The sequence below is a fragment of the Ochotona curzoniae genome, unplaced genomic scaffold (assembly GCF_017591425.1).
Source record: "Ochotona curzoniae isolate NIBS_2020 unplaced genomic scaffold, NIBS_Ocur_1.0 contig_523, whole genome shotgun sequence".
Lineage (NCBI taxonomy): Eukaryota > Metazoa > Chordata > Mammalia > Lagomorpha > Ochotonidae > Ochotona > Ochotona curzoniae.
In genome coordinates, this window is record NW_024466459.1 from 1,299,897 (window position 1) to 1,316,439 (window position 16,543).

A 16,543-nucleotide genomic window follows, 5' to 3' on the forward strand; every position below is an offset into this window, starting at 1 on the left:
ATGGGGCCGGGGTCCTCCTGTGCTCCTGTCCTGGGCCCCCCATCCCTGCCTTCACCCTCTGTCTCTCCTCCCTACCTCCACACCATCCTTTCCCCTTGCTGCCCTCAGCCCCATCCACGTCCACAGGCGCATGGGAGGAGTCCACGACGCAGAGGCACTGGGGAGGGTTTATTGTAAGAACTGTACAAAGGAGCCTGCTGGCCAGCCCCAACTGAGGCCTGTCCCCCGACAAGAGTGAGGTGGGAATGGGTGTGGATCTGTATGGAGGGGCCAGGGAGACGCCAGAACCTCTTCTGCAATCACCACCCAGTCCATGGAGAAGGTCCCACCCAACAGGTTCCTGAGGCTCCGAGGGGATGCTCCTGTCTGGGGGCCACAAGGGTGAACAGAGGGGCAGGTGTTGGACAGGGGAAGTCCTTTGCTGGATGAACTCCTGGAAGGATGGCGGCGGCAGTGTCACCGCAGGCAGAGCCCCCCCGAAGGAGTAGAGGTGGGGAGCAGGGTGTGGCCTGGGTCCGTGGGAGGAGGGGGAAGAGAGGAGCTCCTGGGGAGTGAGTGAGAGAACAGTGGACAGGCAGAGAGCACGACGAACAACAAGGAAGACTGGCCCACAGGTGTGCGCACGCACACACACATGTGTACACACATACACCTTGTTTTGAAGGTTTTGCTGCTTCCTGAGTTTTAATTAAACTATTTACGAGAAACAGAAAAGAAGAGGAACTTAGGCCAACAGAGGACTCAAAGTAAAAACTTTCCCTCATGTATTCACATTCATCCACACACCCTCACATACAAGCACATTCATATGACCAGGCCTACACACAGAACACACACACAGACACACACAGACACACACAGACACACACACAGACCTTCTGGTATTCCAGAGCACACTGACACAGAGGTATCCAGACACACACATGTATACACAGTGGCTCACACATGCATGCACACAGAGCTGTCTGTGTAGGCTTGTAAGCAGATACACACAGGTACACACTCAAGTGACTACATCCAGAGACCCTGAGCAGATATCTCACCCCCTCCTCCAGGCCCAGTCTCTGGGAGCCAGCAGAGCCTAGAGCAGCCAATCCTAACCTCTCAGATTGGTAGTGCCAATGGCAATGCCCCTGGCTTTCCAAGTAGCAGGAAGGTGGGAGGTTGAGCCCGAGCGAGGTGTACCTTCTCTGCTATATGCCCCACTCAGCATCTCTAACATCTACTAAACGGAAACACACTCAGGGTCAATTGAGGATGGAGGGGAAAGGATGAGGAGGGAGGAAGACATGGATGTGGGTTGGGGGGGAGATGACCTCTGGGTAAGGTAGGGACCCCTTAAGCTAAGGAGCCCTGACGGTGTCGATGGGGTGGGGGTGAGGAAGAGAAAGAGGAAGCAAGAGACTTGTTGCTGAGCTCCAGGGCCCTGCTCTCCCTGAGCTGGATGCCCAGGCCAAGCATAGTGATTCAGCTGGCAGACCCAGCCTGAGCTGTGCAGCCATGCTCCCAGAAAAAGGCAGCTCCCAAGGGGCTCCTTCCTCTATGCTTCCCTTGGGGCCAGCTGGCCGGAGCCCCTCTCGGGAAGCTCAGGAATTGGTTCAGGGTCTCAACCCCTGCCCAGTGCAGCCAGCAAGACCCAGGGGCCAAGCTGGCTTGGGAGTGCTTGCTGAATCCCGAGGAATTCCTGGCCCTGCTGCTCCCCACCCTGGAGGCAGAAGGGGCAGGCTGGCAGCAGCCTGGGTCTGGTTAGGAGGTCTCCATCCATAGTGGCTGGGAGAAGGGGCGCCTAAGCCACTTCCTGGGAAGGGACCAGCAGCCCTTAAGACTGTGGTGACAGGAGGATAGGCTGGCTGGTCCCCGAGCAGGGTGCAGGGGTTCTCCTTCCCCAGCTGACAGCGTGGTAGCTGTGCCAGGAGGAGATAAGACAAACTTGAAGGCAAAAATTGGTGGCAGGGGCCACAGGCCCAGCTTGGAGCCCCTGGGTGCAGTTCTCATTTTCCATGGCCTGGGAAGGCAGGTGCATGGGGCTGGTTGTCTGTCTAGGTATGGCCAAATCCTGTCCCCCAGCAGGGAGCCAGTCAGACAGATGGACACATACACAGTCACAGGCTCAAAACCCTGCCCCTTCGCTCAGAATGCAGGCACTTCTGGGAGCTCTGGGGGTTGTGCCAAGACTTGGCTAGACCACCTCCACGCTGCCCACTAGACCAGAGACTCTTTGACCCCTGGGCGGACAGTCTGCCCTGGTGCAGGGGTTGAAGGGAGGGCAGACCCTGAGGAGCTGACAGATGTGTGCTCCCTGGCAGGGCTAACATCCTCAGGGGAGCCCTTCTCCTCTGCTCCCTGGCCCTGCACAAGGCTGGCCCCGTTCTCAGGGCCATACATCTTGCTCATGGCCTCGGCGATCAGTCCCTCCTTCTCTGGGGCCCCGCCTCCTGTGCCGTCCTGGCTGTGACGGTACATGTAGGAGGCCTGCTTGACAGAGCGCTGTAGCAGGTGGCGGCGATAGGCCCTCTGGATCTTGATAGCACACACCTCCTCGTGTTTCCTCTTGAGGGTGGTGGTGATGGGCTCGTAGGAGACCTTGGACGGGTTGGCTGCCATGAACTTCTCCTCCATGGTCTCCTTGAGGGCATCCATTTCCCCAGAGTCACCCAGCACCTCCTTGGTCAGGGCGAAGAGGATGTCGAGGCAGTGGATCTTATCCCCTGGCACCATGGGCAGGTCCAGCGTGATGAGCTTGATCTTGTTGGGCTTGGCGATCCTTAGTGGCTCCTGCAGCGTGTCCACGAAGTCAGAGAGGCGACTGTAGTCGATGAACTGGGTGGCGTCAGGGTCGAACTTCTCCCACGTCTCGTAGAACATCTCGAAGTCATCCTCACCCAGAGGCTCGCTGCTCTCCTCGGTGGCCACGTTGAAGTTCTCCAGGATGATGGCGATGTACATGTTGACCACGATGAGGAAGGAGATGATGATGTAGCTGCAGAAGAAGCAGATGCCGATGGAGGGGTTGCCACAGTCGCCCCTGACGCTGGTGCCCGGATTCTCGAGTGTGGGGTCGCAGTCTGGGGGCCCGCTGTTGAGGATGGGGTTGAGCAGCCCATCCCAGCCGGCCGACGTGGTGATCTCGAAGAGGCAGATGATGCTGTTGCCGAAGGTCTCAAAGTTGAACATGTCGTCGATGCCCGCCTCCTTCTTGACATAGGCAAAGTTGGACATGCCAAAGATAGAGTAGATGAACATGACGAGGAAGAGGAGGAGGCCGATGTTGAAGAGAGCCGGTAGTGACATCATGAGGGCGAAGAGCAGCGTCCGGATGCCCTTGGCCCCACGGATCAGGCGCAGGACCCGCCCGATGCGTGCCAGGCGGATCACGCGGAACAGGGTTGGGGACACGAAGTACTTCTGGATCAGGTCAGAGAGTGCAAGGCCTGCCAGTGGGGGTGGGAGGGAAGAACGAAGCGGTTGGATCAGGGTGGGGTTGGGGTCAGGGAGCCTGTCCTGCAGAACGCAACAGGTACCCAAAAAACAGCACTAGATACTGCTGTCACCTGCACGTGTGTTCAGTTTTCCAGCTGGACAGATCCTAGAAACTCATCTTAGGGTAGCCACTCAGGACGTGGGCACCCGAGTACGTATTCACTGGTCAGGTGAGCTTCTGAGATGTCTTCTGGTGCATGCAGGTGACATGCTGTCTACAAGCCCACTCTTGTGTGTCCTTGTGCATTAAAAGTAGCTAACAGGGCTGACATTGTGACAGAGCATGTAAAGATGTCTCTTGCAGCACTGGCAAGAATCCTGCCCACTCCAATTCTGACCCAACTCCCTGTTGATGTGCCTGGAAAGGTGGAGGATGGTTCAACCCCTTGGGTTACACCCATGTGGGAGAAGCAGAAGCTTCTGACTCCTGGTTTTGACTTGACTTGGCACTAACGCATTTGGTGAGTTAACCTGGGGATGGAAGAGTCTGTCTTTCCTTTTCTGTCTTTCAAACAAATAAAAATAAATCTTATCATTGTATATTTTAAAGCACAAATAACAGGGGGCAGTGTTTGGCACAGCAATTAAGCTGCCCCTTGGGCCGCCCACTTCCTGTACACCTGAATCCAGCTTCCTGTATACCCTAGGAGGCAGAGCAGCTGATGGCTCATGTCATTTGAGACCCTGCCACCTGTAGTGAGAAACCTGGATTGAATTCCTAACTCCTGGCTACTGCAGGCGTTGGGGGGTGAGCCAGCAGGTGGACACTATCTGTCCCTCTTCATCTGTCTGTCTCAAAGAAGACAAGTAAAAATCACAAGTAGACGGAATGGCAGATCCACATGTGTGTGTCTGTGTGGGTGTACAAGAGTGTGCCAGGGCAGGGGTGAGACAGGATGGCCCTCCTGAGTGGCTCAACGCGGGGCTGCCCTGCCAGCCTGGCCCAGGCCCACTCACCCACAATGGACAGGATGACCACCACGAAGTCAAAGATGTTCCAGCCGACAGTGAAGTAGTACTGGCGCAGGGCGATCATCTTGAGCACGCACTCTCCCGTGAAGATGATGATGAAGATCATGTTGATGTTGTAGAGGATGTCCACCTTGAGCTCGCTCTGGTCGTCCGTCTCCACCATCATGGTGACCATGTTGAGGCAGATGAGGATCATGATGGTGATGTCAAACATCTGCTTCGTTACGAAGTCATACACCATGCCCTGGATCTTGTTCTGCAAGAGTGTGGGGGGGGCAGTGCCGAGGAACACATGCCGAGACACGGGGTGGAGGATGTGCGTGGGCAGCGGATGTGGAAAGGCACGACATAGACACAGAGAGGAAAGGAAAGGAGGTGTCAGAGCTTGAGGGGGAATCAGCTGGGGCCGGGGTATGACTGACCGGGGGGAACTGCTCAGGGCTCCGTCCCTCCAAGGTCCTCCGTGGTCCCTCACCCTTTTCCCAAAGTTATGGTTCACAGGGAGAGGGTCTAGGTACTATCTCCCCTACCCTTGTGAGGGCCTTGCCACAGGTGCCATGAGGTCCATGGGGAGGGGTAGATTGGCCACTGGGGACTGGGCGTGACCGGAGTCCAGTGCATGAGGCTGCTCATGCTGGTGTGCCTGTGCAGCTACAGAGGTCCTCCCTGCCAGTGGGGCTGCCCAGCCAGGAGCCAGGAGAAGGAGCCCAGGGGCCGTACCTGGGGTCGGGGGATCGGCTTCTGAGGCTTCTTGGAGCCGAGCTTCTTCATAGCATTGTAGTATTTCTTCTGTTCCTCCGTCATGAAGATGTCTTTCCCTCCAAAGTATAGTGGGATGGGACTCGTGAGGTTGGGCGGGGGTCTCCTTTTTGCTTCCAGAACCCCCTCCCTAAAACACCACCCTTAAGGCAGGCACTACCCTGCAGAGGAGCTGAGAGATCAGAGGAGGGGGCCTAGGAGGTCAGAGATGATGAGAGAATGGGATATGGGAAGCGTGACCACAAGGGATTAAGGATCCAGAAGAAGGATAGAGGGGTGCAGGGTGTCTGAGGGAGGGGGACCAGTACTATGTGGGGCCTATTTTTGTCAAGATCTCGCGGAGTCTTTGAGTAGCCCCGTGTGCAGGGCTATGTCACCTTCATGTTATATCTCAGAGGCTGAGCTCAGGGAGGTGCAGCTGCCTGCCCAAGGTCCCCTGGTGGGGTCCAAGCTTGCAGCCTGAGCACAGGAGGAAGTCCAGTGGCTCCAGGGAGCATGGAGAAGGAGAAGGAAGGAGGGAGGGCAGGGTGTTGGCAGGGCGACTGGGGGTCGGGTTGGGTACTCATCTTTTTCTTCTGCTGGTTGAAGTTGTCAATGATGACACCAATGAAGAGGTTGAGGGTGAAGAAGGACCCAAAGATGATGAAGATGACGAAGTAGAGGTACATGTACAAGTTCACCTCATACTGCGGCTGTTCCTCCTTCTGCGGGGCACAGGGTGGGGCAAGCTGGGCATGCGCTGGTGTCTTTCTGCACTGCGGCAGGACCCAGACACCCCCACCCCAGGTCGGTGGGGAGGGGTGGGACATGTTGCTGGCTCCCTGTAATCCGAGTCCTCCCCACTGGCTCGGTCATCAGTCGCAGCCCGACTCACCTCCCGGGAGTCCACAGCTGCATACATGATGTCCATCCAGCCCTTAAAGGTGGCCTGGGGGAGTGCAGAGTGGTGAGAGAAGGGCTTCTCCCTGCCTCCAACACCCACACACTTCCTTCCCCTCCACTGTGCCTCCTGGCAGAGCCTGAGGGATGTGTGTGTTGTGGGGCAGCAGATACCAGAAAGGCCTCAGGCCCCACGGCCCTGGAAGCGGCATGCACAACCCTTGACAAGGGGCAACTGTGAGCACTGGTCCAATGGGGAATACTGGTGGACACCTTTGCCCCAGTTCTGGGCAGGCCGGGAAGTCAGGCTCACCACCTGCAGCAGGGAGAGGTAGCCCAGGCCCACGTTGTCGTAGTTGACCTTGACGTTGAGCCAGCGGACCTGGCCTGTGTGCATGAGGCTCTCACACTCGGACTTGTTGTTGACCTCGGAGATGTCGAACCTTTCAGAGGTGGTGGTGTTGATGCAGTAATAGAATTTGCCCGCAAACAGGTTGACGCCCATGATGCTGAAGATGAGCCAGAAGATGAGGCACACAAGCAGCACATTCATGATGGAGGGGATGGCACCCAGGAGGGCATTCACTACCACCTGAAGGGCGGGGGACAATACTGTCAGAGCCACTGCTGGGTTTCTGAGAGTGATGTCCCCACTGCCTACCAACCAGGGGACCCAGTAGAGCTGGGCACTGCCATGCAGGGAGGCCTCCTGGGAGGAAGGCCCATCTAAGCCCAGCCCGGAAGGAAGCAGCCACCTGCTGGGCCACGTGAGGGTGCATTGGGGGTAGGGTTGGGGGCCGCCAGCCTGGTGGTCGGAGAGGGCTCTCTGCTTGGCTGGAGCCATCAGGCCCCGGTGGGGGCGCTGGGCTTCTCTGGAAGCAGCCTGGTCACGGGCCACCGGGCAGGAGACAAACATTCTTCCTTCGGCCCCCGTAGGAAACTCAGCCGATGTGACGTGGCCTCAGCTCATGGCCACAGCATGAGAAAGACATGGAAAAGCTGCCACTGGGGGGTTTTGAAGCAGTAGCACCCCAGGTCCAGAGCCCTGTACTCCTTCCCACCAGGCCTGCTCACACTGGCCCTCCAGACTGGGCCCTGGGCCACCTCATGGCCTCCAGTGGGTAGCATACCCTGGCTGCGCAGGGGAGCTTGGCTGCTGACTGGGGCGCCAAGCAGTGGCATGGCCACAGGCAGCTTTCCCCCCTCCTTGGGGGCAGGGTCCCTGGTGTGGGTGGTCTCAAGGTCCTGGCATGAGCAGGAGCTGTCAGCCAGAACCAGCCGGAACCAGCGATTCACAGGGCCTAATCCCTGTGGGCAGGTGTTCTTCCCAGCAGGCCTCCCTTTGCGCTGGGGAAGTCCCTGGTCTCCTGCTCAAGCACCATGTTTACCTGTCACTTCCGCCCTCATGGGCCCGAGGGATCATGTCCAGATTCTCCCTAAATTCAAGGGCATGACCAGGAGCTCAAGGGGAGGCAGGCTCAAGGCCAGGGTTTGGACACCTTCCTGCTGTCTTTAGTTTCAGAGCTCTGGGAGGCCCTTATCTGAGGTCAGGGAGGGACACCCCTAAACCCACAGGCCTGCCCGCCTGCCTCCCTCTCTGCTCTTGCCACACTGGTCTCCTGGGAACTGCTGCAACCTCTACTGCCCTCTGGTGGGCCAGCAGGCAAAGTTCCTGCAGGGAGCAGGCCCAGGTCCTAGTCCTGAGCCTCTTCATGACACAGGTGAGGCACAAACTGCCTGTCCACCCTGCTCAGTGGGGTGTCCCATCCTATGCTTCCCACATGGGGCCCCCAAGGACTCACCCTCATGCCCTCGAATCGGGAGAGTGCCCGCAGGGGACGCAGGGCCCGCAGTGTCCGCAGAGATTTGATGGGTCCCAGCTCTGAGTAGCCCAACCAGTTGGCCACCAAGCTGATGATGGAGACCTGCAGGGAGAAAAAGCCATGGTTAGGGGGCGCAGGGTTGCTGGCACCTGGTCCCAGCTTGGTGACCTGAGCAGCTCCCCACACTGCCTCGGGGTACTTACGTCTACGATGAGGAAGTCGAGCCAGCACCAGGCGTTGGTGAAGTACACCTTGAAGCCGTAGGCCACCCACTTGAGCAGCATCTCCACGATGAAGATGTAGGTGAAGACCTTGTCAGCATACTCCAGGATGGTGCGGATGACCCGCCGCTGCTCGATGTAGATGTCCTCGAAGGCCTGGGGACATCAGCACAGGCTGCCGCTGGCCACAGCCATGTCTCCCACCCTGCCCGCTGCTGTTGGCTCCCAGGGCTCTGCCACAGAGGTCCAGGCCAAGGGGGCGAGTTGGGGCCATCTCCTGGCCGGTGCCACGGGGTGGAAGGTGAGGGGATTCCTCAGGTTCCTCTTTTCCAAGCTGATTGCCAGCAGCTCTCAAGTCTTGTCCCCATCTACCCAAACTCAAGCCCTACCTCCCCATCATCCAGGGCCGTACACAAGTCAGAGCCTGCAGAATGAAGTTGAAGCACCCATTGCTTAAAAAAAAGTTAAAATGTTCTAGAACATACCCCGGAAGGGCAGGTGAGCTCCTTTAGGGATCTCTGGAGTTGGGACTGCTATGCCGCAGGCCACTTGCCCTGTCGTGGCTGTCCAGGCCCTGGTCACTGCCCTGGTCCCATGCCCCGTTCTCGCCCCATGGTGCCTACCAGGGCCCCACTGCTGAGCAGGATCATGAAGACAATGAAGGTCTCGAACCAGTTGTGTTCGACAATCTTGAAGCAGGCCCTGCGCAGCGTCCACCACTGCTTCCCGCGGCCCTGGGACACGTCCACGTAGAGGAAAGGGCAGCGCTGCACGCAGGCTGTGGGCAGCGGGGTCAGGGCGGGTTCATAGGGCTACTCAGTCTCTCCCAGCCCCCACCTCACTGTTCCCCAGAGCCAGCCCCGCCTCCAAATGCAGCTCTATCTAGTTCAAGGGCGGGGGGGGGGGCTTAGCCATCCTACCCACCAGCCCACTCCACCCATTGTCAACTGCTGCTAGGGATGGACGCATGGATGAAGACATTTGGCAAATGGGCTTGGGCCACCAGCTGGCCTCCCCCTTTTCCCTGTGCCTTTGTTTCGCACAGCCCAAGCCCTTTGGGTGATAATGTGGCTCCAGGCTAGTCTGGAAACACAGAGGGTGGGCCAGGAGAAGGGAGGCGGAGAGGGGAGGGGGCGGGAGAGGAGGGATGGGGCTTCAGCTGTGCCTGCACATGGCGCTGCCTGACTTCTGTACAGTGGCATGGGCAGTGCCGCCTCTGCCCAGTGCTTCCAGCTGAGGCAGCGCAGGGTCCTTGGGTCCTGGGCTCCTGCGCTGCCAGCTCCAGGGAGATAGGCCCAGGCTTGGCTGTACCCTCACCCTCTGTGAAGCACTCCTCTGGCTGCTCGCCATCAGGGTTCTCCTCAGCCTGCTCCTCGGGGTCCTCCTCAGGGGGTTTGTAGTCAGCTGTGCTGCAGACGGAGGAGTTCCCGTCTGGGGGCGGCGGCAGTGGCTTCTGTGGGAGCCACAGGGTCACGTTACCCTGGGGTTCCTAGACAACTCCTCACCCCTCCACCACCACATAGCACTGGGCGAGAGACCACAGGGAAAGGAGGTGGGAGAAGAGTCGGAGCAAACTCTTTGTTCACTCAGTCACTTGTGGAGTCCAGGATTATAGAACCCGGAGCGAGAGAGCCACGAGGAGGAAGGTGGCCTCAGTCCTGCCCGCTGACACTTACACCTGGCTCAGGACCGGGGAGGGCCAGAAAGGGCAGGTGGAGGCCTCAGGTAAGGGAGGGATGGACAGGGGCCAGGGTGGAGGCTCAGGAGGCAGGGATCAGGACTGGGTTGCCACAGCCCAAGGAGACAGGGCATGTGCCACTCCTGGTGTAGGTCTTCCTACCCCAGGGGCAGTTTGGCTGAGGGACCCAGAAGGGACGGAAAATTTTCCACAGCCAAAGCCCCAGGCTGGCGCCAGGGGAATCTGATCGGAGTGGGGTGGGGGTGGAGAGGCTGGTGCTCCAACCGGCAGGGCTGGGCCTCTGCAACCTCCTCATGGCATTCTCCCGGGTCACATCCCAGCCCATTCTGCACTGCCAGAGGGGGACCCCATCACAGCTGGGAGCAAGGCCTCCAAAGAGGAAGATGCAGTGGCTACCTTGGCAGGGCTACCACTCAGCATCCAAGTTAGTGAGCAGAAAACCAAAAGGGGGACAACTTGTTCCCCATTGACAGAATGGAAAACCGAGGCAAATAGTGTTAAATCAACCAGGGCACCCACTGAGCTGCTGGCTCCATCTGGGCACTACTACCCCCAGAGTCCTTCTTGGAGCCCTGGCTGGCTCCCTCCCCTCCCCAGGCCTGGGCCCTGGGTGCTCTCCAGCCCCTCCCCTCTCTTCCCCGAGTTCTTCATACCGAGGTTCAGGTCGGGTATTTATAGCCCGGCAAACACTGGCCCCCTGGTAGGTTCAGCATGACATATATTTGGGAGCAGCAGGGGGAGGGGAGTGGAACAACAAGGCAGTAACTTCCAGGACAAAGTTTGTTAGGCTCCTGTACCCTGCCAAGCTCTGGGGCTGATCTGCTGAGTCAGCCCCTTGGGAAAGGCCTAGGCAGGGACCCAGCCCTGGTCCCAGCCCTGGCATCTGGCAGAGACAGCCTCCTGCCTTCTAATCCCTTCTTCACCCTGGCAATGTAGGGGCAGAGTGGGGCAGTGCACGCACCCCCCCCCCCCAGGCTATGTTTAAGTTCTCTGTTCTCTTTGTGCCCATTTGCCATGTCCTGCTCTTTTCCTTGCAATCTCTAGCCAGTGTCAGCCCCTGGGGGCTCTAAACAGAAACAGATGATCTTGGCAAGGCCTTAGCAGAGTCTTTAGGCCTGGGAGCTAGAATCTGAAAGGGGTCTCTTGGGTCTCAAGGGCCCAGCCCAAGGTTGGATACGGACAGCACCTTCTGTCCAAGAGTGCCACCTGCTGGACAGAGGACCCAGGTGGCACGTTAGGTCCTTAGTGAAGGGAAGAGGGGAGAGACCTTGGGAATCATCATGCCCATGTCACAGATGGGAAACTTGGGCTGCAGAGGCCGTGTGGCTGGCTCACGTTGTGGAGAACTTTGAAGCCGGGCCTATCTGTCCCCAAGTCCTCAAGGTGAGGGTGGTCCCAGACGGGCTCACCTTCATGTCCTCAGGCTCTGAAAAGGTGTCAGTCTCCTCCTCTGTGGGCATCTCCAGGTCGGACTCCTCGGAGGCGATGGGCACCTGTATGGTCAAGTAGGGGTTGTTGATGAAGTTGAGATGGTCCAGCTCGATGCTGGAGCGGGGGCCGTCAGCCAGGCCCACGTGGTTCAGGATGTGGTTGTCCTTCTTCAGGTCTCTGTCGTCCTCCTCGGGGGGCGGTTCCTTCTTCTCATCCTCGGGGGCGCTCTCCTCAGCCTCTCCAGCACCCCCAGGCTTCCCCAGGCTGAGCATGATATCCTTGGGGCTCAACACCTTGCCATGCAGCAGCCCCAGGAGGAAGGCCTTGGCAAAGCCGATGCCCCACTTGATGCGGCCTATGGCGATCTGCAGGTTGTTCATCTCGCCGTCCTCATCCGAGGCTGCCAGGCTGTCGGCACTGAAGGAGCTCAGAAGCAGGGCCAGGAACAGGTTCAGGACCTGCAGAGTAGAGGTAGGGAAGCCTCAGGTCGGCTTCTGGGCTCTGAGAGTGACAGCATCCGCCAGCACGGGAGGCCTCCGGTGTGCAGACCAGATCCACCACCAGGGGGCAGGCAGTGAAAAGGATGGAGGACAGGACTGTTCCCGTCACCCACTTTGCAGATACGGAAACTGAGGCGTGGGCATACAGCAGAAATCTGCTACCCAAGGCAGACATACTGGGCAACTGGGATGCTAAGACCCTATTCTCTACTCTCACTACATAATGAGAAACAGAGCTCAAAGTCTCCAACTCCTAGGACCTGCTGAGAACATTTGATTTTGTAAACCTTTTCATCTGCTGAATAGGACTTTCAAAAAATGAATTATTTATTTTCTATTTGAGAGGCAGATTGAGAGACAGAAAGAGAATCTTCCATTCATTGGTTCACTCCCCAAAGGGCCACAATAGCAGGAGCTGAGCCGATCTGAAGCTGAAAGCCAGGGCTTATTGGGGTCTCCAGTGTCAGTGCGAAGGCCCAAGGACTCAGGGCATCCTCCATTGTCTTCTGAAGTACACCAGCAGGAAGCTGGATCGGAAATGGAGTAGCCAGGACTTGAACTGGTGCCTCTATGTGATGCCAGCACTCTAGGTGGAGGTCCAACGTAATACACCATGGCATTGGCCCCTGAATGAGACTTTTATTAGGCCCTGTGTCCCTGGAGTTCCTGAAGGCCAGCCCTCCGTTTATCCAGAAGGTACACTTACTAGTGACTCATTCCCTTCCTTCCCTGGTGGTGGTGGGGGTTTCATCTCCCACCCACTCCTGGTTCTCTTCCCACATCCCCCTGAGATGGGCCTAAGGGGTCAGTGGCCTTCCCTGGGCATCTCTGGGTTTCATTTCCTGCAAGAACACATTTCATGAGTCCCTGCGTGGGGTTTGGAGACACTTAATCGGGTCAACACAGTGGGTTTGGGTGGTATTAGACAGGTGGGAGTGTGCAGGCTTTGCAATCATGCTGTCAGGCTGTGTGTGCGTGTCTGTTTCTTTTATAAAACAGAAGCACTTCCCGTGCTCCTCATGTCGGTAATAACCAGCAGACAGACAGCTGGGAGGCATCTGGGAAACATTCAACGTTGGCTGTTACTGTATGCTGTGCATCGATACAAGACTGTGTCCCACACAGATGGAGACGGAGTCCTGCAAAGGTGGCGTGACTTGCTCAGGACATGTGGTGCAAGCCAGGACCGGAAGCCAGCCCCTGCACAATGTCAGATGGCAGCTCCCTTCACATAGCCCATGACGTGAGTGGCACCTCTGCAGGTTGGGCGGAGTAGTGGGCCTGCCTACCATCAGTTACAGATGTAGTCAGGTTTTCAGCCTGGGGCAGGGCCGGGGCAGGGCTGGGTGTACGTGTGGATGTGAGAGGGTAGGGGAGCCTGCACGGGTGACTCTGCCACCCTTGATCATCTTCTCCATGTATCTTATTACCTGGACAGGGGTGCTTTAAGGTCTTTCTGTCGCTGTCTTAATTGCCACATTAGCACCATCTCTTTAAAGAATATATTAAAACCTTTGAAAGAATATATGGCAGGGGGACGCCCGCTACTGCCACCATGTCCCCTAGCTACTCTCTGTCTTTGCCCCTGCTGTCTCTTACTGGTCTTTCCACAATCTGTCCTTCTTTTGGGGTGGGGTGGGGGTGGGGGGACAGCGTCCAGTTGCCAGAAACACATCTGAGATGGGAATTAGCTGCTCTCTGGGTCAGCAGGGTTTGCACACGGCTCTACTGAGACAGAAATAGCCACCTCGGGCAAGGGGTGGGGGTGGGGAGAGTGCAGGGGAGGGAGGATGGAGGTCATGGCCCTCTGGGGCTCTGTGGGGTACGTTACCTTCCACCGAGTCACTTCCTCTTCACGGCAGTAACCCACAGGAAGTGACCAAGTGCCATGGCTTCAAGGCACGGGTCCCCTGGCAGGGTGCCCTGGTGCACTCTGGCAGACACCTGCTTCTCTGAAGCCTGGGATGGGGTGGGAGGGGACAGTGCCCAGGGAGCTGACCGCGCCACCTCCCTGGGCCGCTGCACTCCATTGGCACAGAGAGCAAGAGGCACAGATCTGGCTGGAAAATGTGGCCGCTGTGCGCACATGCACATGAGCGGGGGACCGTGCATGCAGACCTGTGTGGCGCAGCGGTGGTGGTGGTAAAGTAGGGTGGCTTGCTGGGGCTCAACTCCTGCGGGCCTTGCCAGCTCCCCTCCCTGAGCTTTTACTTCCTCAACCAAAGCAGACAAACTGGCCTCCAGGGTGGCTACAGGGATTAGGCGAATGAGTCCACAATGCGTACAGGGGGCTGGGTCGATGGGAAACAAATGTTAGCTGTCATCGTCCTTATTGCCGGTAGTGCCACTTCATGATTCCCATTATTGCTGTCATGGAGCCTACAGTTACTGAGTTACATGGACCTGAGCCCTGGGCACAGCTCTGCTCTGTGGCTCTGGGCAGTGCCTCAGCCCCAGTGTGGGAATACAAGACCCGTTGTTGGGAGGATTAGGGCTAATGCAGTAAAGCTGCTAGCACAGGGCCAGGCCCTTTGCAGGAACCCCATACCAATCCCTAAACCGCCATCACCTCCCGCAGGCCGTGGGCCTCAGGGCCAAGCAGGCTACTGGGCACTAAGCCATGCACCATGAGCACCCTTTTTGCAAATGCGGACGGGGAGGCCCTAAGCAGTTCAGTGTTCTGCTCAAGAGCGTTGCCTGGTAGCAAGGCTGGGAGCAGGGCCAGGAGACTTTTCTGGATTTCTACCCACAGAAAGAAGCCCCGATGAACTCCATTTGCTGTCCTGGGCCTGTACGCTGATCTTCACAAACTTCTCAAGTCAGTTGCTATGGCCCTTCTCTGATCCTGCCCCGTCAGCCGGCGGCCAGGGGCATCTTCTTGCTATCCACCCACCAGGATAGCAGCCCTGGGTCTTCCTTTCTGGCTAGTCTCTGTCCCACTCCCCACCTACCCATGTGCCACCCTCTGCCCGCTGCAGCTCAGCGATATCTGAGAAGCTGATCCAGCAAGCAGCCCAAGGATTGCCCAGGCCTCTGCGGAGCATGGGGACACATGCATGTCCTCACAGTCACTGTTGCCCAGGGCAGCACTGGCCTCTGCAGTGGGCACGTGGGAACAGCTCCGTCGCCCCTGGCAGGAGTTACCCCAAACGTTCCATCAGAAGGGGAGGAGTGTGAAGGCCAAGTATGTGCTGGGCAGAACCAGGCTGGACTGCAATACCCATTGGTTCCAGTGGAAGTCAGGAATGAAAACAGAACCAACCCAGCAATTGCAACCACCAGCTGATTGGAGTGATGGACGGTGCCAGGCCCTGTACTTGTTAGCACATACAAGAAGTTTCTTTGGAGATCTTCCTAATCTAAATGCTGGACTCAGAACCCTAACCAAGAAAAGAGAGAAGACAGAACAGGTCAACCAACCATCTAAGCTATGATGGACTATGTCAATCAGTGGATTTTTCAAAGCCCTCATAGTGCTTGGAGTGGCAAGATTGACAGTGATTCATAACTGTGGCAATATCAAAACCACTTGAGCAAGAACCTCAGAGCATGCCCTACATCTGGGACCTGGGGAGGGTGGGAAATTGGGTGGGCCTTCTCCCTTAAATACCCCCCTTTAAACATGAAGGTAACAATATGGAAGATCCACTTTCCTATAGCCCTTGAACCTTCTTACCCTAATTAACTATGTAAAGAATGTCAAAATAAAATTTAAAAAAAAAAAACAAGGGGAGGAGTCAGGTCTCCCCAGAATACCACTCACCTCCCCGCACCAGCCCAACAGGCCAGGCCCTGAGCCTACACAGGCTCAGCTGGAGGCCCCTGAGCCACCCAGAGCCTGGACCACTGGTCTGACTCAGAGGACAGAGAGAGGTCAGGAGATAGAGAAGCCAGGGGTCTTGGTCCCACCCTGCACTATGTCTTGCAAATGGTTGGTTTTCCCAGTGACTCTGGGAACCACCAGAGATTTTTTTTTTCTCTGACAAAGAATCCTTGAGGGCAGTCATTACTTCAGATGACGGCACTGGAACTGGAACCCAGGTCTGCCTGACTCGCTCTCCAGCTCAGAACACCAGGGCTCCCTGGGGCTGGAGCTGTGGCACAGTGAGTTAGGCCACTGTGTATGTAGCTCATATGATCTCATATGATCACCAGTTAAAGTCCCAGCTGCTTCATTTTCTTTTCTTTTAGAAATTTATTTAGTTTTACAGGAAAGGCAGATTTATAGAGAGAAAAGACAAAGAAAGATTTCCTTCCCACTGGTTTGCTCCCCAAATGGCCGCAATAGCCAGAGCTGACCTGATTTGAAGCCAGGAGCCAGAAGCTTTTTCTGGGTCTCCCACATGGGTACAGGGTCCCAAGAACTTGGACCATCCTCCATTGCTTTCCTAGGCCACAAACAAGGAATGAATAGGAAGCCCAGATGGGATGCCAGCGCTTGCAAATGGAAGATTAGCTAGTTGAGATATTGCACTGTGTCCCCCTGGCTGCTTCATTTTCAATCCAGCTCCATGCTAATGTGCCTGGATGTGCTTGGATAGGACTTGAGCTCCTACCACCTATGTGAGAGACCCCAGTGGAGTTTCAGGATCTTAACTTTGTTCTGGTCCAGCCCTGGCTCTAGTGGCAATCTGGGGGAGGAACCGGTAGATAGAAGATCTTTTTCTTGGTTGGTCCCTTTCTCTGTGTGTCACTCTACCTTCCAAATAAATATTCATTTAAGAAACAAAATAAAGAGTGGGCATTGTGGCAGATCAGGTAAAGTTGTTGCCTGCAGTG

General features: G+C 56.9%; 1 protein-coding gene across 1 annotated transcript in view; it reads right to left on the reverse strand.

Moving 5' to 3' along the window:
- Positions 1–229: 229 nt before the first annotated feature.
- The window catches only part of SCN4A (sodium voltage-gated channel alpha subunit 4), a 29,100-nt gene continuing 12,786 nt past the window's right edge, over positions 230–16,543 (reverse strand). Inside the window, exons 14-24 of the mRNA XM_040989500.1 lie at positions 11,243–11,722; positions 9,452–9,587; positions 8,758–8,912; positions 8,117–8,290; positions 7,893–8,015; positions 6,404–6,682; positions 6,086–6,139; positions 5,778–5,915; positions 5,173–5,277; positions 4,438–4,708; positions 230–3,431 (exon numbers count right to left, since the gene is read on the reverse strand). Coding sequence (XP_040845434.1) covers positions 2,203–3,431; positions 4,438–4,708; positions 5,173–5,277; positions 5,778–5,915; positions 6,086–6,139; positions 6,404–6,682; positions 7,893–8,015; positions 8,117–8,290; positions 8,758–8,912; positions 9,452–9,587; positions 11,243–11,722 — 3,144 coding nt within the window. The 3' untranslated portion in view covers positions 230–2,202. The remainder of the gene's footprint in view (positions 3,432–4,437; positions 4,709–5,172; positions 5,278–5,777; positions 5,916–6,085; positions 6,140–6,403; positions 6,683–7,892; positions 8,016–8,116; positions 8,291–8,757; positions 8,913–9,451; positions 9,588–11,242; positions 11,723–16,543) is intronic.